Raw genomic sequence first — 22,877 nt, forward strand, 5'->3', positions numbered from 1 at the left:
GGGGAGAACAAGTCTGAGGTTTCTGTCTAGTCTACCCATGGCTATTTACATTTAAACTGATTAAAATTAAATACAATTAAAACTTCAGTTCCTCAGTCTGACTAGCCCCATTTCAAGTGCTCAGCAGCCACATGTGGCTAGGGGCTACTCTATTGGACACAGCGTATAGAAAATACCTCCATGGGGGTGGATGGGCGGCTCAGTCTGTCTTCTAAGTCTTCTGTCTTCTAAGCGTCCCTCTCCTAAGCGTCTGTCTTCCCCTCAGGTCATGATCCCAGAGTCCCAGGATCCAGCTTCTCCCTAAGCAGGGAGTCTGCTTCTCCCTCTGCCTCTGCCACTCGCCCTGCTTGTGCTCCCTCCCTCTCTCTCTCTCAAATAGATAAATAAAATCTTAAAAAAAAAAATACCTCCATCAACACAGAATGGTCTATCAGTAGCGCTGGTCTACACAACCTTCACACACACAAAGCTGCACAAGCAGATCAGCCCTCCCCCAGTCCCAGACACTCAGCACCCGCACCCTCTATGCAGCACACAACAGACATTTAATTCCACTCACTCACACAACACACACCCACCAACACGGCTAGGCAAGACTCTCAATGTGTATACACATTTGCGGTGTATGCCACTGTCCGTACCCAGGCGAATGTAAATATAAACGCTTAAACACACATCATCGCACTGATTCACATACAACGGCTCATACAATAAAAATACAAATTAGGGCAAAATGCATTTGCAAATATGCTGAAATAGATACAAACTCAAACCATGTGGTTCTCATAACAAATCTGAGCACATTTTCGCAAACTCAAGTAGGGGGAAAGGGAACCCACATTGTTGATCCCCTGCCAACGTGCCAGGCATGGAGTTAGCCATTTTGATGTATTAATTCATTTAATCTCACAGCAACCTTGAAAGGAAGATGTATTATTCCATCTTTATAGATGAGACAGCTAAGTTTCAGAGAGGTAAAGTAACTCAGTCACACAAGCCAGGGTCAAATATAAACCAAGATTTGTCTAACTTCATAGCCAATTCAGCATGCTATCTCCAAACACATGTGCATAGGCGTGCACGTGCATGCACACAGACACACTCAAGGTGTACCCTCCTTTGTACCTAAGAAGGTGAGTCTTGTCGTCCAGCAACTGCAGGGATTTTTGGAAATAAGCATGGAGTTGCCCAGATTCATACATTCCCTTCTGAGAAATGGCATTAAGTCATTCAACAAACGCTTGCTGAGTGTCTTCCATGTGCCAAATCCTATGTCAAATACTGGTTCACAAAGGAAATGCCACGTTGTTGCCCTGAAGGAGTTCAAAGTGAAGGTGTGAGGTGTGAGGGAAACCTAAAGACAATACAGGACACACAAGAGATCCAAGCTCTAATGAAAGTAGGCCAAAAATGCAGGGAACCAAAGGGAAGGGAAGCTGGGTCTCCTGGAGCAGTAAGGAAGGCTTCTTAGAGGAGGCAGCCTGTGAGCTGTGGCATGAAGAAGGAGTGGGGTGGAGAGGGATTGGTATTGATTGGGAGATTGGTTGAGAGATTACCTAGGGCAGGGAGGCAGATGCCAGGACATTGCAGGCCCGGGGGATTTTATATGTCATCCCCCAGCAACTGGGGGAATTGAACATTTTTTACAGGGTGCCTGGGTGGCTCAGTTGGTTAAGCGACTGCCTTCAGCTCAGGTCATGATCCTGGAGTCCCAGGATAGAGTCCCGCATCGGGCTCCCTGCTGCTCAGTGGGGAGTCTGCTTCTCCCTCTGACCCTCCCCCCTCTCATGTGCTCTCTCTCTCTCTCTCATTCTCGCTCTCTCAAATAAATAAATAAATACATAAAATCTTTAAAAAAAAGAAAATTTTTTACAGTGGGAAATAGGACCCCATTTGCATGTTAGAAAGAACGGACAGAAGGGAGGAAAGCTTGGACTAGGGAGATCATGCAGGAAGCTACCACCATAGCCCAGATAGGAGTTGGTAAGGCTTGATGTACAGTGAAAGGCATCTGGACAAGGTGAGGGATAGACAGGGATGGGGGAGTTGGGGTCTATCCTGGTCCTGAGAAAGAGCAATACAACAGGTTTCTGACCCATGAAAATGTGATGAAAGCCTGGATTCTCTCTCAGAACAAAGCATATATGCATAGGCACACTATCTTTTGCACATAATTATAGGGGACTTATAATCTCTGAAGCCCCAGGTTAAGAACCCAGTTCCTTGGAATTCTAACAGGCAAAACAACATGGTGGTTAAACCTGTGGAGGCTAGAATCAGACAGCCTGCTTCATCATCTCAGCTCCACCACCTATTACCTATATGAGCTTGGGAAGGACATTGACTCTTTCCTTTTCTGCAAAGCAGAAATGAACCTAGCACCTATATTGAGGCTTGTTACAATAATCAAGTGAACCAATACATGGAAAGTTCCAGAATCTTGCTCAGGAAGTAGTACTGGCTGCTATTACTATGGGTTAAATCAGAGTGTTATTAAGACCCCACACACAGGGCACCTGGATGGCTGAGTTGCGTTAAGCATCTGATTTCAGCTCAGGTCATGATCTTGGGGTCCTGGGATTGAGGCCTGCGTTGGGCTCCCTGCTCAGTGGGGAGTCTGCTTCTCCATCTCCCTCTGCCCCTCCCCCCGCACTTTTACGCTCACTCTCTCTCTCTCTCTCTGTCTCAAATAAATAAATAAAATCTTTTGGGGGCGCCTGGGTGGCTCAGGTGTCAAGCGTCTGTCTTCAGCTCAGGTCATGATCCCAGGGTCCTGGGATCGAGCCCCGCATCGGGCTCCCTTCTCAGCGGGAAGCCTGCTTCTCTCACTCCCCCTGCTTGTGTTCCCTTTCTTGTTGTGTCTCTGTCAAATAAATAAATAAAATCTTTGAAATAAATAAATAAATAAATAAATAAATAAATAAATAAATAAATAAAATCTTTTTTAAAAAAGACCCCCTCACTACACTTACTCCCCTTTGTACCCCACTTTATAGCTGGGGATCTGTTGTCTTCTGGTGTGGCCCTCCAGCCTGAGTCCTAGCACCCATTTTGCCCTTTCCCAGAATCCACTCCTTCCTTTTTGGCTGAGTCTCCATTATCCTCAAGCCTGGTTCTTAGAATTAACATTAACCTCTCTTCTAGGAGGAGGGAGAGGCGCCTGGGTGGTTCAGTTAGTTAAGCATCTGCCTTTGGGTCAGGTCATGATCTCAGAGTCCTGGGATCAAGACCCTTGGCAGGCTCCCTGCTCAGCAGGGAGTCTGCTTCTCCCTCTGCCTCTGCCCCTCCCCCCTGCTCATGCGTGCTCTCTCTCAAATAAATAAACAAAATCTTAAAAAAAAAAAAATAAGAGGCGCGAGAAGAGGACATAGGCCCCATCACCATGGAGACCCAGTCCTTGCCTTTCCCATAAGATGACAGTGCTAGGAAGAAGAAGACATTTGATTTGGGGGAAGGGGGACCCTTCAGCATGGGGGTCCTTCCCCACTCTAAAATCACAGACTACCTCCTCACTGTGTCCTGCCAGCTCCTCTCTAAAATGCCCCAGGTCCTCATTTTCCATTGGCTCCGACCCCTACCCCTACCCCCATCCAGGTTCGAACAGGAGGTGGGGGCAGTAGATGCCAAAGTCACTGAGCTTAGAAAAGTGATGGAGAAGAAAACAGGATTTCCCACCAGAAGACCCACCACTGAGTGACTGTGTGACCTTGATGGGGTCTCCTACCCCCTGGGCCTCTGTTTCCTAATCTGTAAAATAACACTGGCCCCCCATTCTTCATGGGATCTTTGTGAAGACAAAATGAGCTGGTGGTTAAAACTGGAAGCTGCAAACTCCAGTGTGGGTAGGAGTTGCTGTTAGTCCTCTTGGCCTTTGGGGCTCTGTGATCCCCCTTCAGCTGGAGCTGACAGAGCCCAGAGGTCCCAGGACCCCTACAACTGGATCTCCAGGACTATCTGGAGCTGAGCAGAATGAGCTGCTCTTGGGAAGAGAAGGCCTGTAAGTGGGAGAGTTGGGGTTTTGTACCCCAGCTCAGAAGAAGCACAGAGGCTGTGAGGGAATTCCTAACTTGGATGAGAGTTAGGCGTCCAGTTTCCATCTCCCATCACCATTCTGGCTTCCATTCTGACATGGGACAGGTAACCGGTCCACAAGAAGCTATGGGGGTGCCTGGGTGGCTCAGTCATTAAGTGGCTGCCTTCGGCTCGGGTCATGATCCCGGGGTCCTGGGATCGAGCCCCACATTGGGCTCCCTGCTTGGTGGGAAGCCTGCTTCTCCCTCTCCCACTCCCCCTGCTTGTGTTCCCTCTCTTGCTGTATCTCTCTCGGTCAAATAAATAAATAAAATCTTAAAAAAAAAAAAAAAGAAGAAGAAGCTATGATGGTTGCCCAGAGGTGAGGCCAGGCCAGGCCACCCTGGGGAAGATCCAAAGCTGGTTCAGATCACATCATTAAGAACTTGTGTCAGCTACCTTCCTCCTGCCCTTTGAGTCCTCAAAACTATGCGGCCCTAGCATCACTCTAACTAGCCCTATAATGACAAGCAAGAAGAAAAACAGAAAGAGGACTGACGGCTGGCTCATGAGAGCTAGCTTTGCCAGCTCACTGGATCCCTGCCCATCTCTCTGCACAACTATCCTAGACTATCTGTTGACCTGTGTCTCCCTGACTTGTGAACTTGAGGACACAAGGAGTCTTATTAATTTCTCTATCCCCAGTGTTAAGTACTGTGCCGGATACACATCAGTCATTGTACCATTCCTTCAATAATTCTATTGAGCATTGTGCTAAGTGCTGGGGACACAAAGTTGAACAAGCCAGACCAAGTCTCTGCCCTCATGGGGCTCATTTTTGTTTGGTTTTTGGTGCCGAAACCCGTGAGCTCACATTTTAGTAAGGAAGACACACAATAAAGATGTAAACCATGACAATTATAAATTATGAAAAGTGCTGAGAAGGAAATAGAGTTTTGGATGGGGGGATGGACGTTACTTGAGAGATAAGTGACAGGGAAGATCTGAGATCTAAGCTGAAATATTAAGGATTAAAAAGAGCAAGGCCAAGAACATCTTTGTTTAATATATGTGTTGCGAGTATGGATGGCTAGATGAACAATCAACCAATGGGGCGGATTCTAATGTGAATGAGAGTTATGGTTCAGTACGCAGTCCCTAGTGTGCTTAATTCAGGAGAGGAGGATGGGCGGGACTGGGGACCCAGGATTCCCAACCTGCTCTCCCAGAACTCCGGTTGAACCAGCCGACCTGGCCCAAGGGGCCGCTGGGGGGCGACCGAGAGCCCACTCATTTCCCTTTAAGGCCGAGGCGGAAGACAGACGGAGGAAGGGCCTTTGTGTCGGCGGGATAGAAATAGGCCCGCCCCTTTAAGAGGGCGGAGACGCTGGAGTGGCGGCCACTTCGAAAGCGGTCCCGGGCTCCGGCCCCCGGCTTCCCGGCGACCCTCTCTCGACCCCCTGCCGGGTCGCAGAGTTCTGTCTTTCCGACCTCGCACCAGAGACCCCGCTGCCCGGACTCCGACTCTCCCGCCTGGGACAAGTCCGAGGCCCCGGCGACCCCTCGAGTCGGGGCCTGCCCGGCTAACCCTCCGGCCGAAGGCCGCCCGCCGTCGCCATGGTAATGCTGCTCCCCGGGCCGCGGAGCTGCCTTCCGGCTTGCGGCCCCTCACTCGTGCGAGCTGCACGGCAGGGTTAGGGTTTGGGTCAGAGCTTGGTGGCTTCGGGACACCTGGGCTCTAGTCAGGGCTTGCCTGAGACCCTGAGAAGGTTCTCTCCACACACCTCCCTCTGGGCCTGTTTCCCTCCTGCTGCCTTCCATCTCTTCTTGGAGAACTGCTCATCGTTCTCGGTGTGCTCAAACGTCACGCCTCCAGAGCCGACCCCCTCCTCCTAGCCAGTACCCTCTGATCCTTGGACGCTGGGGGGTGGGTATGTCTAACTGTAGCTCTTGGCTGCTCTGGCATCTGGCGTTAGGCACAGCCCGCCGCGCTGGGCTTGACACATGCCTAAGAACTGGCTACAGCAGCCCTGCTGCCTAGAAAGAAGGAACTGTGGACCGGGGCATTCTGCCCTCCTGGGACGCTGGCTTTGGTGCATTGGATTAGATAGAAGGAAACCATTTGTTTCAGAAACAAGGCCACTGTACTGGGCATGCCTGGATTTATGGTAACCTCTCCTACGTTTGACATAGGTTCCCCAGGCCAAATCTTTGGGATGTTGCAAAATCCTTAGGCCCATGTGCACAGTGCTGAGTCTAAAGAATGACCCTTGCTCCCTTTGTCAGCCTCCCCCTTGCCTCCTCCTCCCTCTTGCAAGGCCAATGCGGATGGACCTGAGTGGATTATTTTACAAGAAAGGATTCTAAATCATGTAAATCTCTAAGTAAATCCCATCTCTTCCCTCCTCATCCCTTATTCCTCCTTCAGCACTAGCAAAAAAAAAAAACAAAAAAAAAAAAACAAACCAGTATACCTGATGGTCTTGTTAGAATTGGAAGAAGCATAGTGAGGACAGAATGTACTTGCAAACAGTATCTCTCCTCCAACCTCAATTGCTTTGTTTTCCTTTCAGGCATGCAGTTTGCAGAAGCTGTTTACTGTGGAAGAAGAGTTTGAAGATGAGGTAAGGAAGTGTTGGTGATCAGAGATAGCAGAGGAGGTCTTGAGTTGTCAACACCCAGACCCAGAACATTTTGAAGCAGTCTGCCCCAGCCTCCTTTTACTTGACATGTATAGCTTTTTTTGTCTGTGACAGGCTGAGAGAAGATGAGACATGTAAACAACCTACTTAACTGTTTTAGAGACAGAAAAACAGAGCTGCCTAATTGGCATACCTTTAAATTACAAGGGCCCTTGCCTGGAAGCTGGGTCATATGGATGATTCAGTTCACCTTTATGATGGCATGCTTGAGGTGGGAAGACAGTTTATGGAGAACCAGAGACAACACAGTTAGTGGATGACAGGAGACCTGGGGTCACCAAGTAGCTACGTGAACCAGGGCAAATTACTTCATTCTCTGGCCTTCTGTTTTCTCTTCTATAATAGGAGGGGTGTTCTTTTGCCTCAGATGTGTTCTTCCCTTCCCTCTCTCTCAGAAGAGGAGGGATTAGACTGGATTGGAAGCTGGCACGTTAGAATCACTCCTGCTGAGACCCTGACACACACCAATTAAATTGGAATTTCCGGGGATGGGCCCAGGCAGGGCTATTTCTAATCTTGGGGTATAGTCAGAATCACTGAACTAGCTAACAATCCCCCCAGCTCTCTTCCCACTCAGATCCAATGGATATAGTTTCATCTGGGAGGTCCAAAATTGCTACCTGAAATCCTTTTCAGAAAGAGGCAGGATTTAAGTGAGTAAAACGCAAAAAAGTAAGAATACAGCACCAACAACCACGGTGAGGTCTTGGCCTCTTGATTGCAGGCGAACATACATAGATACTAAACTACATTTATAGAGTAGAATTACTTTATTTTATCAATGACAAGCCATTCAAACTTACTTTTTGTCTCCCAGTGCTGTGCTTTAAAAATCATGTTTAGAATTTGTCGAGATGCCCCATCTGTACCTAGTATGGTCATGAATGCTGCACCAGGGACCCAAGCCCACGTTCCCCTTCCTTTGAAGCTTTTGGAACCTAAGGTTTGAAAGGGAAAACAGACCTTCCTCAGACCTCTTAAAAACTGGTCCCTGGGGGCGCCTGGGTGGCTCAGTCATTGGGCATCTGCCTTCGGCTCGGGTCATGGTCCCAGGGTCCTGGGATCGAGCCCCGCGTCATGCTCCCTGCTCAGCGGGAAGCCTGCTTCTCCCTCTCCCACTCCCTCCGCTTGTGTTCCCTCTCTCGCTATGTCTCTGTCAAACAAATAAATAAAATCTTAAAAGAAAAAAAAGAATTAAAAAAAATTAAAAAACTGGTCTCTGGCATGTCTCATTCATTGAGGCCCTAAGACATAGTGACAGGGACACATATGGGTTCTAGTCCTGGTTCTGTGAAGTTACTTAACTTCTGAATCTCCATTTCTGCATCCGTAAAACAGGAATAATAATAACACCTATTAGGGCCATCGTGAAAATTCACTGAGAGAATTCTGGTAAAATGTTTATGTGGTCCCTGGCACCCAGTGCCATTTCAAATTGTTAGATGTTCTTGTCATCTCTTGGGGACTTGAATTTTGTTTTTATGTAAAAATTCAAAATTGCCAGCTTTGTTGAAGAGATGTGTCCTTGTCTTTTTCAGCTTTGGAGATGTGTAATTACAGGCTGAAAAAGTGACTGCTAAGTGCCCCACTTGGGTCTTACCAGGTGATGGGAGGACTGCTGAGCTGGCAATGGGATTACGAGTGAAGGTCTCTGGGACACCTGGCTGGCTCAGTGGCACATGTGACTCTTGATCTTGGGGTCTTGAGTTCGAGCCCCATGTTGAGCGTAGAGATTACACTTGATCTTAGCCAAAAGGCCGAGAAGCGATGAGCGTAGAGATGAAATTAAAAAAAAAAAAGAGTTCAAGTTTCTGTTCCAAGACCAGTCCGTTTCCCCCTTCCCCAGGCAGATGAGGTCATGTCTAAGAGTGAGCCCTTTAGGGGAAGAGGGATCCATCAACCTCCAGGATCATCAGGATGTCATTGCTGCTGTAATTCTAATATTGTTATTGCTAAATCCCGTGGTAGTCCTGCTGGAGTATGCTAACTCTCCTGATAATACACGAAGTAGGAAAAAACCTTTCCCTGGCCCAGACAGGCCAATGCAGCAGCAGAGGATGGGGGTGGAGGGGACCTTCCTGTCAGTTAAATCAGCAGCTCTGACTCAAAAACACCCTCAGAACAGGTCTGTTGCTCTTGAAGGTGTCAATCTCACCTTGCTTCCCAACTGGAATCCATACTTAATTTAACTTGCCTGAAAAGCTATATTTAACTTCTACCTATTTTGCTAGATCCTAGGCCTCTCTGGCTTACTGAAGGCTGTGTGTGTGTGTGTGTGTGTGTGTGTGTGTGCGCGGGATGCGGGGAGGAGTGGGTTGAGGATAGGCGGCATCACCAGCTGGAGAGACCCCTATTGCACAGGCTGGACACCAGGAAACTTGTTTCCTTGAGATGGGTGTGTGACCTTGGGTGATTTGATTCTTGGTGCCCTGGTATGTTTGCTTCTGCCTGCTCCCCCGCCCCCCAGGAGAAGCTACCTAAACACTTAGCCTTAGAAAATTTCTTTTTTTTTTTAAGACTTTTTCTTCAAGTTTTTAATTAATTAATTTGTTTATTTATGTTTAGAGGGGGGAGGGGCAGAAGGAGAGGGAAAGAATCTCAAGCAGACTCCCCACTGAACATGGAGCCCAATGCAGGGCTCGATCTCACAACCCTGAGATCATGACCTGAGCTGAAATCAAGAGTCAGACGCTTAACTGACTGAACCACCCAGGCGCCCCTCTTCAAATTTTTATTTAAATTCTAGTTAGTGGGGCGCCTGGGTGGCTCAGTTGGTTAGGCATCTGCCTTCAGCTCTGGTCGTGATCCTGGGGTCCTGGGATCGAGCCCCACATCAGGCTCCTAGGTCAGCAGGGAGACTGCTTCTCTACCCACCCCTTGCCACAGCTCGTGCTCTTTCTCTCTCTCTCACACTCTCAAATAAATGAATGGAATCTTTAAAAAATAAAGAAAATAAATTCTAGTTAGTTAACATACAGTGCTAAAGATTTTATTTTTATGTAATCTCTACATGCAACATGGGACTTGAACTCATGACCCCGAGATCAGGAGTCACATATTCCACCAACTGAGCCAGACAGGCACCCCTGAATTTTCCGGGAGAAGTCTGGGGGTGCTGGGGCACCTGGCTGGTTCAGTCAGTGGAGCATGCGACTCTCAATCTTGGGACTGTAAGTTTGAGTCCCACATTGCATGTAGAGATTAATTAAAAAAAAAAATAAAATCTTTTTTTTTTTTTTAAAGATTTTATTTATTTGAGGGAGAGAGAATGAGAGAGAGAGCACAAGAGGGAAGAGGGTCAGAGGGAGAAGCAGACTCCCTGCCATGCAGGGAGCCCGATGCGGGACTCGATCCCAGGACCCTGGGATCGTGACCTGAGCCGAAGGCAGTCGCTTAATCAACTGAGCCACCCAGGCGCCCAAAAATAAAATCTTAAAAAAATAAAATCTTTAAAAAAAAGTGGGGGAGTGGGCTCATGGGCAAGGTCAAACAAAGGTGGTGAGAGACCCCCACCATGGCCTTCCATGCCTTGGTTTCTTGCTTACATGTATCTGCGCCTACAAACATACCACATGCCTGAAACAGGAAAAGCAGACTGTTTCTTGATTTCTGGATGCCAAGACCCACCATCTCTGCTTCTTTGTAGGACTTCTTGTCTGCCGTGGAGGATGCAGAGAACCAGTTTGCTGGCTCGCGGCCTGTGAAGGCTGGGTGCCTGAGACCCGTCTCTTCCAGGCCACAGGACTCCGTGCAGGCACAGTCTTCTGGGCAGTTGCCATCAGGCCCCACTGCTCCTTCAGAGGCTTTGCGCCAGTCAGCTCTGGGACTCCGCCTTCCTACCTCCAGCATGCCCGGGGCCATCAGGGGTCCACCTTCCGTAGGAACAGCCCCCCTAAGGCCTGTCTTGACTTCTAGCAATTGGACTGGCCATCAGAGACAAGTGACACTGACTGAAGTGCTCAAAGAGCCAGCCAGACCCCAGACCTCCGCTTCCTGCTCCCTGCTCAGGTTTGAGAGCCAGCAACCAGTGACTGGGGGCTTTGAGGGGCCTGAACAAGATGAATTTGATGAGGTCCTGGCAAGCATGGAGCTGGAGGGGCCTGGCATGGAGCTGGACCTTGGAGTCAGCAGTAAGGCCCCAGGAATCCTGCCCACCTGGCATCAGGAGGACTCAGCAGTGGCTAAAAAGGCCCGGGTAGCTGATCTGAGCAGGTCTTGCCAAAAGGGGCCCATACCTGCTCCCCACATACCTAGTGTCCTGTCAGCCCACGATGAGCCTCCAGAGCCTGTTGTCCACTGTAGGACTCTACAACCCCCCTTGAGATCTGGTGCCACCAACAACCTTCCCATCCCAACTGCTTCAGTGGTTCCTGCTCAGCAGCCCCCCTGGGAAGCCTGTCGGAAGGGCCCCCCAGTTCAGGCACCACAACCTCCCCAAGCGGCTGGCAGGCCTGTTCAGAGCAGCCCGCAAAACCATTTCCCCGGTCACTCATTCCAGTGTCCAAATGCCTCCATACCTGGCGAATCTCATTTTCCCGGACCACGAACTCCCAACTCGATCTATTCTACTCCCTCGAGGACTTTCTCTGGATCATTTCCTCGGAGCCCCTTACAACCCCGAGCTCCAGTGTCTTCTGTCAAGTGTCCTCTCAGCACCCCAAAGAGCCCCCATTCCTCCCTGGCTCCCCAGGCAGTTCTGCAGACACCCATCGTCACCAACCACCTGGTGCAGCTGGTCACTGCCGCCCACCGGACACCCCAGCAGCCCGCCCACCCCAAAACTCGCCGCTTCCCTGGCCCGGCCGGGGTCCTGCCTCACCAGGTGAGGGACAGCTTGTCTTCGGCAGAAGCTGGACCTGTCCCGGGACACGGGAGAGGGGTGGGGGCGGGAGGGAGAAGCAGGAGTTCCAGCGCCATCCAGTCCCACAATATCCTTACTCCTGGGGGGCGGGAGGGAAGGAAGGAAGTGTAGAGAGAGGGTTTCCGAAGCTGCGGGAAGAAGTTCAAAGAAGTGGGAAGGAAGAATTGAATTCTCCAAAAGCCACAGGTGGGAGAGCGCTTCAGGTTCTGAGAACTTCAGGACTTTCCTTTGTTGAGCCCCTCCTGTTGCTAGCCCTGGGGCAAGAAGATCCATTCACTTACATTTACTAAGGACTTGTCTGTGTTGGGCGATTTGCTTGGAACTGAGAATGCAGAGGTTAAAATAGAAGTAGTTCCTGTCCCAAGTTGTTCACAGCACAGCAGAAGAAGCTGATGCAAAGGAACGATGATACGTAAAATGCGGAGTCACTGGGCTCCTTGGGCTTCCTGAGTGGGCTTTGGAGGGTCAGGGAGGAGGTTAACAGGTGTGTGTAGGAAGGCTGTGCTCTGGGAGGCATTTCAGCAGTGGGAAGACAGGAAAGAGTGTGTGCGAAGGCACGGAGGTGTAAGGGCAGGATGCTGTCGGAGGTACACTGAACAGAGCACTGTGGCCGGCGTGTGGGGCCCATGTGGGGAAGCTGCACTATGCTGACGGTTTGGATTTCAGCAGTGGTGGAGGGACAGTATCCATCAGACCATCTTGGATCAGATACCAGATAATGGGACCCTGAGGGTCTGCTCTGGTTGTGATTGGTGTACTCCTTTTCTCGCATTTTAAGGGTGGTTCAAATAATTTCTGCCCGTTCCTTGCTCTTTGCTAGCACTCTAAGGAAAATCCAAGGAGGCTGTCCACGTTCCTCCTGGGCTGGAGCTCTGTGGGGAAGGGGTAGGTTCCCGAGAAGGGACTTGGGGAAGGCTGCCCCTGGGCCTATCCCAGGCCTCTCTATCCGGGTCATTGCCTCCTTCAGGAAGCCCTGGGTTTTGCTCTTGGGCCAGCTCCAACTTCCTCACATTCCCCAAACAATCCCCAAAGCATCTCTTTTGAGCTGCCAACAAGGCTCCCGAGACTTCGTTAGGAGAGATGTGATATGTGTTAATTGTCCCTGACAGTTTCCTGAACTCATTATGTAACCCAGACAAGAAGCTGCACTGGTAGGTAACAGCTGCTGTGCTTGCTTCGCCTTCCCCTTCCCTCTCCCCTTGTAGCACAGTGAGAAGAATCTGGAGGAGATCGTGGTTTCCACACCCCAGACTCCGACTCATGGTGCTCGGGCTAAATTCCCGACAGAGGTAACTAGTTCCACGCAAATGCTGATTTTTCTGGGCGTCGTTTAAGAGCGAGGGATATCCCCGCGGGTTCCAGGAGGTGAGAAGCAGAATCTACACTGCTAGGCCTGTTCCCGGGGTCACGCACCAAAGGTCACGCACATGGTGAAGGCCGTTTGGGGAGGTGGCGGTTTTACTGGCATAAGGGGAAGCCTCTCCTGATGCTGCCCGACGTCATGCGTCCTGTCTTCTTTCTCATCTAAGGAAGAAAGACACAGCTAACTCCCATCTTCCCTCAGGGGAGGGGTGTGTCAGAAGTATGAGGAAATTGTATCTCAGGAACTCCTCCTCTCAGGTTTCGGGGAATTGAGCTGGGAAGGATCTGCCTTCATCTGGCCTTCAGTGGGTTCCTTTTTGGTGGGTGAGACCCATCTTCCCTCCTCACTGGGATTCTGGTTGACCTGCTCTGCCCTCAGACCTACTTTTGCTTTTAATTCTCTTTGCTGCACTTCCACAGATCCACCAGCCCGCTTCAGGTCCAGAGTAGCAAATACTCATCTGGATACAAAGCATTCTTTTTTTAAGACTTTTTATTTATTTATTCGAGAGAGAGAGAGAGAGCGCGTGAGAGCAGGGGACAGGGGGGTGCAGAGGGAGAGGGACAAGCAGACTCTGCACTGAGTGAGGAGCCCGATGCAGGGCTCAATCCCATGACCTGATCATGACCCAAGCTGAAACCAAGAGTCAGACACGCAACCAACTGAGCCACTCAGGTGCCCCAAAGCATTTTTTAATATAAGAAGGTTAATAGTTAAGCCAGAGGCATCCCAAATAAACTATGACTGGTTTCAAAATGGCTCAGGCACTCTGGAAGCCTGTCAGTGTGTATGGGGTCTCCCTGGCCCTAAGACTTCTCCAGTCTATTACACAAGAGACGTAGCCTTTTGCTTCAATGTAACTAAAGTCAGGACTTGATTAAAATAAAGTAAAATAAAATAAAATAAAATAAAAAATAAGGAGCACCTTTGCTATTGCTGCTTAGTGAAAGGTGTGCTATGCAACAAAATCTCACATACCATTTTGTGATGTAGGAGAGGAGAGACTGGTCACCATGCTACAGGGAATTCGCCCTTCCCTCGCAGCCCCCTATCCTGTCTCAGCCAAGATCTGTGGCAGGGTGAATCCATTAATGCAGGCTCCCCCTCTGCTCTGTGGTGCCAGATTGTTACTAGTTCCCAGGCATCGGTGGAGGAGGATTTTGGGCGAGGGCCCTGGCTGGCCATGAAATCTGCTCTGGGCCTGGACGAGAGAGATTCTACCTGCTTTCTCTGTACCTATAGCATCGTCATGGTGCTGCGGAAGGTAAGGATCCTGGGTGCTGAGATGTGCAAGACCATTTTTCTCCTTTTCACCAACCTGCTGCCCTACTCCACCTTAGGAAAGGGGCTGTCCATTTGCTCCCTCTTACCCCAGGCCTATCTCTGAGCAGCTGCATGGAGCCCCTTTGGTTGTATCTTCCACTCACCCAGCATTTCACTACTACTGGGCACAGGTGGAAGGTGAAAGTGGGGTATGGGTATGTCTCTGCATGTCCAGTCCCTGGATGAGGTGGGGTGAGTACACGGCTACCTTTCAAGCTCCCTAGCGGTCCAGGGTCCCGTGCAGACACATGCCCATGGCCCGCGGTGATGCAGCTCTGCATAAATACATATATGCTGGAGAAAGGAAGCAGGGGGGATAAATGAAGGACCTGCCAGCCTCAGATCTGCTAGAGAGAGAGACAGGATGAGTCCTTCAGACTGCCTTTTTGCCCTCCAAAAAAGGCAGATCATCACCACATCTGTACTCTGTCCCCCCTGCCCCCGCCCCAGCTCCCAGGTTGCCCTGGCACACTTGGGAACCTCACAGGTGGGACGTGGCTTGCTCAGCAAATGCCTCTCCTTGTAACCAGGCAGCCCTGAAGCAGCTTCCCAGGAACAAGGTCCCCACCATGGCAGTGATGATCAAGTCCCTGAGTCGGAGCACGATGGATGCCAGCGTGGTTTTCAAGGACCCCACCGGTGAGGAGTCAGGTCCTGGGAGGGTTTGATGAGTGGCCTTCGTTGAGTTCAGGAGATGAGGAGGAATCGTCCTCTCCATTCGCAGATGGGAAAATTGAGGCAGTGAATGGCCCACTTCCCAGCCAGGGCCCAAACCAGTACCTGTGCTGCCCTTGACCCAGACTGATGGGCCATGTGGTATTTGCAGGAGAGATGCAGGGCACGGTGCACAGGTTGCTGCTTGAGACCCGTCAGAGTGAGCTGAAGCCTGGCTCGGTGCTGCTGCTAAAGCAGGTATGGGGAGCTCCAAACGGGGACGTGCTCTCCAACCCTCCCACCCTGGAGAAGGCTCCTGAGTTGTCTGCCTGGCTCCCATTCTTCGGAGGCGGATGGGGATGAGGGGTTGTGCTGTGAGGGCAAGAGGGTGCGGTAAGTGGTTCTACTCTGGCCCCAGGGCTGGGGCAGAAGCGATTTGTGTGACCCTGGTGCCGAGGCCAGCAAGGGGGAGGTAGGTGGGGACCAGGTGGCATCTGACAGCATCTAGTGCTCCATGAGGGCACTGACCTTCCCCCTTCCTCGGATCCAGGTTGGAGTGTTTTCTCCTTCGCTCCGAAATCACTACCTCAACGTGACGCCCAACAACCTGGTCCATATTTACAGCCCAGATTCCGGGGATGGGAACTTCCTCAAGCCATCTCAGCCCTTCCCCCAGGTAAGAGGAGCAGGATGGAAAGGGGACTGACAGGGCCTCTTTCTGGCTGGATCTTCTGGTATCTTCCCCTCCATCACCCTGAGGAGCAGAGGCATGAAGGGGGCCGTTGCCCTGGGGTGAAGCGATGCCTTCGGGGACGGGGCCATCTCCTCCTGTTCCTGGTGCGGCCGCCTGCCAGCTGGTACAGTAACAGGACCTAGAGTAGCTGGCTTCTTGGGGATCTGATGGCAGACTTGGGCATTGGAGAGGATAGGAGTCACCTGAGAACTAACCAGGTTTCCCAGGGGGTGCAGCCCTCAGTAAGTGACTCAGGGTCAGATCAGCTACAGGTGGTAGTGTGGAGAACAGTGAGACACGTATGGCCCGTCATGTGAGCCAGCCCTTGCCCTGCCTCTGCCCTCCTGGGCTCCACCTCCACTGGGTGAGGGTGCACCCGCACAGAACTCAGGTGGGGACACCCCCTTTTGGGAACTAAGGGAGACTGGGGTTCCAGGCAGCTCCACTCCAGGGTAAGAGTGCAGAGCCAGGCCTTGACTTGGCATACGGTGTCCCCTCTGTGGCCACCTCCCCGCTTCCTGGGATCCTGGGTTGTTGTCATGGCCTGGCCTGGGGGTCAGGAGACCTGGGTCATGTCCCTGCTCTGCTAGTAATTTGTAAGTGACCTTGGGCAAGTCCTGTCCCCTCCCTTGCTGTTGGGCAAGTCCTGTCCCCACCCCTGCTGTTGCTTCTTCTAAAAAGCGAATGGGTAAGACTTGATGACTTCTACTCAAGTTATACCTTTAGCTCTGACAGGCTACTTCCATTGCCCTCATCTTTCCCCTTAACCTTCCACATTTTCTCAAAATCACCCCACTTCCAAAAACTCATCCTTCTTTTTCTTTTAAATTTCAAGGTATCCATACACATTGACAAAAATTGAAATGGTACAGAATAAAGCAAAACGTGAAACTTACTCTTCTCCATTCCCATTCTCTAGGGCTAATGATAGTTAACAGCTTAATTACTGATTTCCATTACCTGCCTGTATATTAGCTAGTGTGTGGATTGTTGGTTTTTTGTTTTTTAGATTGTATTTATTTATTTGACAGAGACAGACACAGCGAGAGAGGGAACACAAGCAGGGGGAGTGGGAGAGGGAGAAGCAGGCTTCCCGCTGAGCAGGGAGCCCAATGTGGGGCTCGATCCCAGGGTCCTGGGATCGTGACCTGAGCCGAAGGCAGACGCTTAATGACTGAGCCACCCAGGCGCCCCTAGTGTGCAGATTGTTAAAAGCTTTTCTTCTTTTTATTTTTTTTAGTAGAGGAGGGACAGAGAGAGAGAGAGAGAGAATCTTAAGCAGGCTCCATACCCAGTGCATGAGCCCAACATGGGGCCCAATCTCACAACCCCTGAGATCATGACCTGAGCCAAAATCAAGAGTTGGACGCTTAACCAACGGAGCCACCCAGGTGCCCCTCAGAGCTCATTTTTAATCCCAGGCTAAATCCTCACCATATTTCTGAATGGCCTCTTCACTCTGTTCTAGCTGTATATAGATTTCCTAAAACACCAGATACCAACAGAATTAGGAAAGAAAATCACCCAAAAAAGTTTTTTGTGTTTTTAATTATCTGCTGTTTGGGGTGTTTGGTATTTCAGCTCCCTCCCCTGGGTTACTGGCCTCTGCCACACTCCTCTGTTGTATCTTTCCTGAACCCCTACCTATTCCTTTGAGGTTGTCTGGGTGGACACGGAACTGTCCAGAGGGATGTCAGAGGCAAGGGCATTAGTAACCAGGCTCTCTGTCCCCAGAACCCAGGAAGCTTCCCTGGCAGCCTCCATCATGAGATTGCAAAGTTTGGAAAAGGCTTCAGAACAGCAGAGAATGCAGAGGCAGTGGCATCCCCTGAGGAAGAACTCCCAGAAGCAGGTAAGGCAGTCAGCCCACCCAGGAGCAAAAACAGTTCTCCTTCTATTCCCTCTTGGATAGCACAGCCAGGAGAATCTGGCTGCATCTTTTCCCTCCTTCTGTGAATCTTTGGGTCTTACAGAATCTTACAGAAATCAGATGTGGTATCTTTTCTGGCAAGGCTGTAGGCCACAGACTAATTAGCAGTGTGACAGGGGCCACGTAAAGCAAATACAGTGGGAGCCACAGGTCTCCCCCATTTCCAGACCATGTGGTTAGCCACAAGGACGAGATGGACTGGCACCATCCTTGTGCCTCACCTTGGGTCTTCTGGGGGCTGATTTCCCCATCCTGACTAAGCTCAGATACCCTTCAGGCAGTGCTGAGGAGTCAAACCTCCATGTGGTTAGGGTGGGACCAAGATACAGACCCGAGAAGCCCAAAAACGTACCTGTCCGGTTGTTCCTCGGGAGACAGCATCACCCAAGTGAAGCTAGCACAGTCCCAGTCTGATCCTTAGCTTTTTGATTCCATAAATTCAACCCTGTCTGGCCCCCAAGTTCATGGGATTATGGGTAAGTGTCTCACATTAACCAAATTCACATTAGACCAATGGATAAACCACAAAGCCCATTTACTTACAGCCTATGAAAAAGTACCCCTTATGCTGGAATCTCCTCTGGAATGTTGCACTCGTTCCTTATAAGTAAGCTGGCTGACAAGCCAAACCATCATCAGAAGGTTGCTGGTGGTCATGAAATAAGTGAGGAGAGTTGCCTGTAGAATATTGTGGCTGGTGTCACATCTCCGTTGTAGGGACAGACTTGCCAAGCAGGTAACCACTAGTGGTGGTTGGACAGGGCTGGGAAACACCAATACTTGCTCTTACTCTGATTCCCAGTTTCTTAGGCTCACACTGTCTGCTCATTCCCCTTCATTTAACATCAAGTTTCCCCAAACAGTCATAGTGTAGCTAGTGAGAGGCACTTTTTTTTTAAGATTTATTTATTTATTTGAGGCGGGGGAGGGGCAGAGGGAACGGAAGAGAGAGAATCTCAAGCAGACTCCCCGCTGAGCGCGGAGCTGAACGTGTGGCTTGATCTCAGGACCCCAAGATCATGACCTGAGCCAAAATCAAGAGTCGGATGCCCAACCGACTGAGCCACCCAGGCGCCCCATCACCTTTTGTTGTTACAATCAAATTCCAGTCTTACTTCCCCAAGTACAGTGCTGGGCACGTTAATTAAATTTTGAATGCCAGCAAATGGACTTCCAGCAGCGTGTTTGTCAGGTGCTCTGTGCCAGACTGGAAGCTGGCTTCTGCAGGGGTGGTGCCTAGTTCTTCTGACTCCATGGGCTGCCTGAGCCCGTCCCTCACGCGCGACTTCTCTTGGGAGCTGTGACTCTGGCATCAGATGGAGCTTGAGTATGCTCCCCACGGGCAGGCTGTCTGACCTCTTTAAACTCGTTCTCTCAGATAAAGTGGGGATGGTAACAGGAAGAACCATGCCCTGCGAAGGATACTGTGAGGACTGAAAGGGACAAGTATGGCAGGTGTGGCCCTGAGCATGCGCTCAGCGAGTGGTAGCTGCTATTGTTAACAGTAATAGTACCAGCAGGGATTGCTGAGGTCAGCTCTATTTCCAAGTTCTCAGACATAAGCACCCAGCTGAGAACTGCAGTCAGGGACAGTTACTTTCATTCCACACACCCAGGAAGGCCCACTGGGGAAGGGGCTGATGTCTCGCCCTCTTCGAGTGAGAAACCAGATTAATGGATGCCGTGATTCTGAATGTGTCTCATGGCTTTTCCCGGCCTTTTGTCTTCCTCTGTCCAATGAGCACGTTGCACTAGTGGACCTCTGAAGCCTATCTACTCAAGCGCTATGCCTCTGGATGGAAAGAGGGGTATCACCAAGGCCAAGAGGAGTGTCCTTCTTGACAGAAAGGCCCAGGCATTTTTGTCCCTGTCTTTTGTAGTATGTGCGTGTGGGGGAAGCAGAGGGAAGATGGGAGTCAGGCCAGTGTCGGGCCTGTTAGCCCAGTCACCACTGCCCAGGGGGAGCTACCTCCCCAACTATGCAGCCAGGTCCAGGCCCCCCTGAAAGGCAGGAGCTCTGGATCTGAGTCCTGTGGAACCCTAACTTTGTCACTAGTTCTGTCTACCCTCTCCACGTCCCCCTGCAGATGACCTGGATGGACTCCTGAGTGAGCTCCCTGAGGACTTCTTCTGTGGGACCGGCAGCTGGGACTGCCCCACGACAAGGCCCCCACCGTGAGCAGCCAGCCTCTTGGCACCCAGGCAAGGCTCTGGTTGTGTCTGATTGAGTCCCAAGGAGAGAGGAAGCCCAGCATGATGGGAGAATAAACAAAGCTCAGGACTATGGCTGCCCCTACCCTGGATGCCTACCCTAGGAACGCCCTCGACCCTCCGATTCTACACTGCTCTCACCTTGGGTCTTCTTTTGGCATTCCAGAACTCAGCCCAAGGATGGCCCTTCTGCTCTACTGTCCTCCAAGCCTTTGGATGCAGCTGTTGTTCCTTTTCCTCCTGCCAACAGGGAAGGTGTGGCCCCCTCCGGCCTCCCCTTGACTTTAGAGGACCCCAATCCCTTTACTCCCTATTCCTTGGACAGCTGAGGAGTCACACCACAGCCGTGGCGACCTGTCCCTCTGGTCAGGGGAGGAACACTCTCAGACTTCCCTCTGCTTTGTCTCGAGAGGCCTGCAGCTGCCCAGCTCACCTGTGCTCAGGTTCCCAGGTGCGGGGGCGGGGCTGGGGCTGCGGCATCTTGTTCGGAAATAAAGCAGCTGCCTACTTCACTCGCCTCCTGCTCTCCTTTCCACCCACCCCTGCTCCTTGTCCATCTGTCTTGCCGGTGGTGCTTTGGCTGGGGCAGAGCCAAGGTGCTCGTTTTCCTTCTCTCTCTCTCTCTTCATAAACTTTCCTTTTAGACAGTTTTAGATTTACAGAATTATTGCAATATAATCCAAGGAGTTCCTATATACCCCACACCCAGTTTCCTCTGTCATTAGCCTCTTATACTAGGACGCACACTGCTTGCAACTAACCAGCCAGTGTTGGCGCATTACTATGAACCGAACTTCATGCTTTATTCAGATGTATACAGTTTCCCTGTCGTCCTTTTTCTGTTCCAGGACCCCACATTCTATTTAGTTGCCCTGCCTTCTTAGGCTCCTCTTGGCTCTGGCATTTCCTCAGGCTTTCCTCGTTTTTCACGACTCTGATAGCTGCAAAGAGTACGGGTCAGGCATGTTCCAGAATGCCCTCTATTGGAATCTGTCTCCTTAAAGAAAGATGAGACCGGGGTTATGTGTTTTGCCGAGGAAGGCCACCAAGGAAGGTATATTCTCGTCACACACCAAGGGTTGATGTTGACCTTGATGACCTAGGCTGAAGTAGCATCTGTCAGGTTTCTCCACGGTAGATGTGCTTTTTCTCCCTCTTCATGCTGTCCTCTTTGGAAGGAAGTCACTAGGTGCAGCCCACACTTAACAAACAAGGAGTTATGTTCCACCCTCTCTAAGGACAGAATATCTGTATAGATTATTTGGAATTCTTCCTCATTTCTTAGTCCTACATTTATATCCGTCTGGACTCATGGGTACCGTCCTATGCGTTGGGTGGTAACCCAGTGCCACTTTGCCGTGTGGCCAAGCAGCTGCTCGTCAGTGTAGCTTTGCTGTGCCACCTTTCAGACCAGAGTTGGACAAGGGGCGTGTGCGGGGTGTAAAAGGCGTAATTATACCGAGTCGCCAACCTTGTTTTCCTTTCTGGGATGAAAGGAGGAAAGGAATTATCCCCCAACTCGTGGTTGAGGGGGTGTGGGTTAAAGACCCTAGTTTGACCAGCAGCCTCCCTTGCCTCAGCCCCAGCCTTCCCTAAGGGGCTGTGAGTCCGAGGCCTCCAATGGGCTTGGGTACTGCTCTGGGGAAGGATGCTCATCTCTTTCTTCCCAAAGAAAGCCTGACGCCCTGGATCACCGTCTCAAAGCTGAAGTGAGTAAGTGCTGGAAGAATTCCATGTTCAGCAGGCTATTAGTTAGTGGGGCCCTGTTTGAGAAGGCTTTTGTGTTCCAAACCCAGGAGCAAGAAGGGGCTAATTCACTAGCAACCCTCTTACCTGAACAGATGGAGCACTTCTATCTCTTCTACCCACTGCTAGTTCCCCAGCTCTGCCGATGCAGCTCAGATCTGGGCCACAGCCCATCTACACCGTACGGTCTTTCTGCCCCTAAACCACCCCATGCCCCTGGCCCGCACTACCATTCCCCACTCAACGCCCTTGAGCCCTGATCTCTGCTTCTCACAGTCCTGACCAGGGTCCTGGCATCTTGTGTGCTTCATCACCCTACAGGCTCAGCTCCCAGAAGGCAGGGTGGGGAATCCAATCACCTAGCATTGTTCTATCACTAGACCTGGGTTCCCTGTGGGTTCGTGTGTGGGTTGGAGTAAAAGCCTCCTTTTTCTGCCCTCAGGAAGCTAAGGAGAGGAGACAGAACACAGGCTATCTCTGGGGACTGGGTTGTAGTCAGGGTACCTTCAGGCGCATATGACAGACAAGAAGGCTGCAGAGAGGCTGGGGAGGTCAACACAGCCGTGCACCCCACACGTCATGGCTGCTGTGCGCCTCAGAAGGGGACGCCCACCCCACCTTGGCCCCTCTGCCCCACCCAGCCTTGTCAGCTCCCAACCCTGGGAACTCAGCTGTGGGTGCTCAGTCAGGCCGTTGGCGGGGCAATTAAAACACCAAATGGGTTCCAACAGGGTTAATCACAGCTGCATTTATAGAGGCGCCTTTCTCTGAGGATCTCGAAGACCTTGCTGTGCATGATCTCATCCCTCCCTCTGGGATCCCCCACCCTGGAATACCACCAAGAAGCTGGGGCCAGAGTGGGTGAACAGCAGGGTAGGGGCAGTGCCGGAAGCAGCCCAGGCTGCTGCCACCCACTTGGGCAGGCAGATGAGTGTTTGCTCTGGCAGAGAACAAGGGCCCTCACTCAATGCCCTACACACAAGGGGCCCGCCTGCGACGAGCCAAGCGCTCCTAAACACCACATCAAGACCTACAGTGTGCCAGGCCCTGCTGGGTTGCAGAGACCCAGCTGACTAAATTCAGGTCCTGCTCTGGAGCCCACATCCAGCAGGGCGGACTTCTGTCCACAGCACATTGGGATAGGCCCTTCACAAAGTACATGTGCAGTCCTCCTGGAGCACCGATCGGGCATGGCCGGGAAGGCTGAGGAGCCGCCAGGAGAATGCCACGTGACATGAGGCCCTGAGCTGAGGCATCGGGCTTACCCGGAGAGGGGTGATGTTGGAAGTCAGCAGAAGTTTTCAAGCTAGGAAATGAACCGTTTTAGACAGATCCTTCCACCC

At 51.0% G+C, this 22,877-nt stretch overlaps 1 protein-coding gene across 2 annotated transcripts; it reads left to right on the top strand.

Moving 5' to 3' along the window:
• Nucleotides 1-5,411: 5,411 nt before the first annotated feature.
• Nucleotides 5,412-20,303, top strand: HROB (homologous recombination factor with OB-fold). Of its 2 annotated transcripts, XM_027568659.1 has the most exons (11): nucleotides 5,412-5,631; nucleotides 6,585-6,635; nucleotides 10,360-11,535; nucleotides 12,780-12,863; nucleotides 14,061-14,201; nucleotides 14,791-14,899; nucleotides 15,087-15,172; nucleotides 15,465-15,590; nucleotides 17,382-17,499; nucleotides 19,665-19,779; nucleotides 19,955-20,303. In XM_027568659.1, exons 1-10 carry the CDS (start codon nucleotides 5,629-5,631, stop codon nucleotides 19,754-19,756), a joined length of 1,986 nt encoding a protein of 661 aa, XP_027424460.1. In that variant the 5' UTR covers nucleotides 5,412-5,628; the 3' UTR covers nucleotides 19,757-19,779; nucleotides 19,955-20,303. The 2 variants fall into 2 exon arrangements, with proteins under 2 accessions (XP_027424460.1, XP_027424459.1); XM_027568658.1 differs by having other exon boundaries at nucleotides 19,665-20,303.
• Nucleotides 20,304-22,877: the final 2,574 nt, after the last annotated feature.

This window comes from Zalophus californianus, chromosome 16 (genome assembly GCF_009762305.2).
Source record: "Zalophus californianus isolate mZalCal1 chromosome 16, mZalCal1.pri.v2, whole genome shotgun sequence".
NCBI classification, from domain to species: Eukaryota; Metazoa; Chordata; class Mammalia; order Carnivora; family Otariidae; genus Zalophus; species Zalophus californianus.

What these genes read in the sequence shown, in the direction of transcription:
- HROB (XM_027568658.1), top strand. An exon ending in AAGAAGAGTTTGAAGATGAG is followed by an intron (nt 6,636 to 10,359) that starts GTAAGGAAGTGT and finishes GCTTCTTTGTAG; the next exon opens with GACTTCTTGTCTGCCGTGGA. An exon ending in GGGCTAAATTCCCGACAGAG is followed by an intron (nt 12,864 to 14,060) that starts GTAACTAGTTCC and finishes CTGTGGTGCCAG; the next exon opens with ATTGTTACTAGTTCCCAGGC.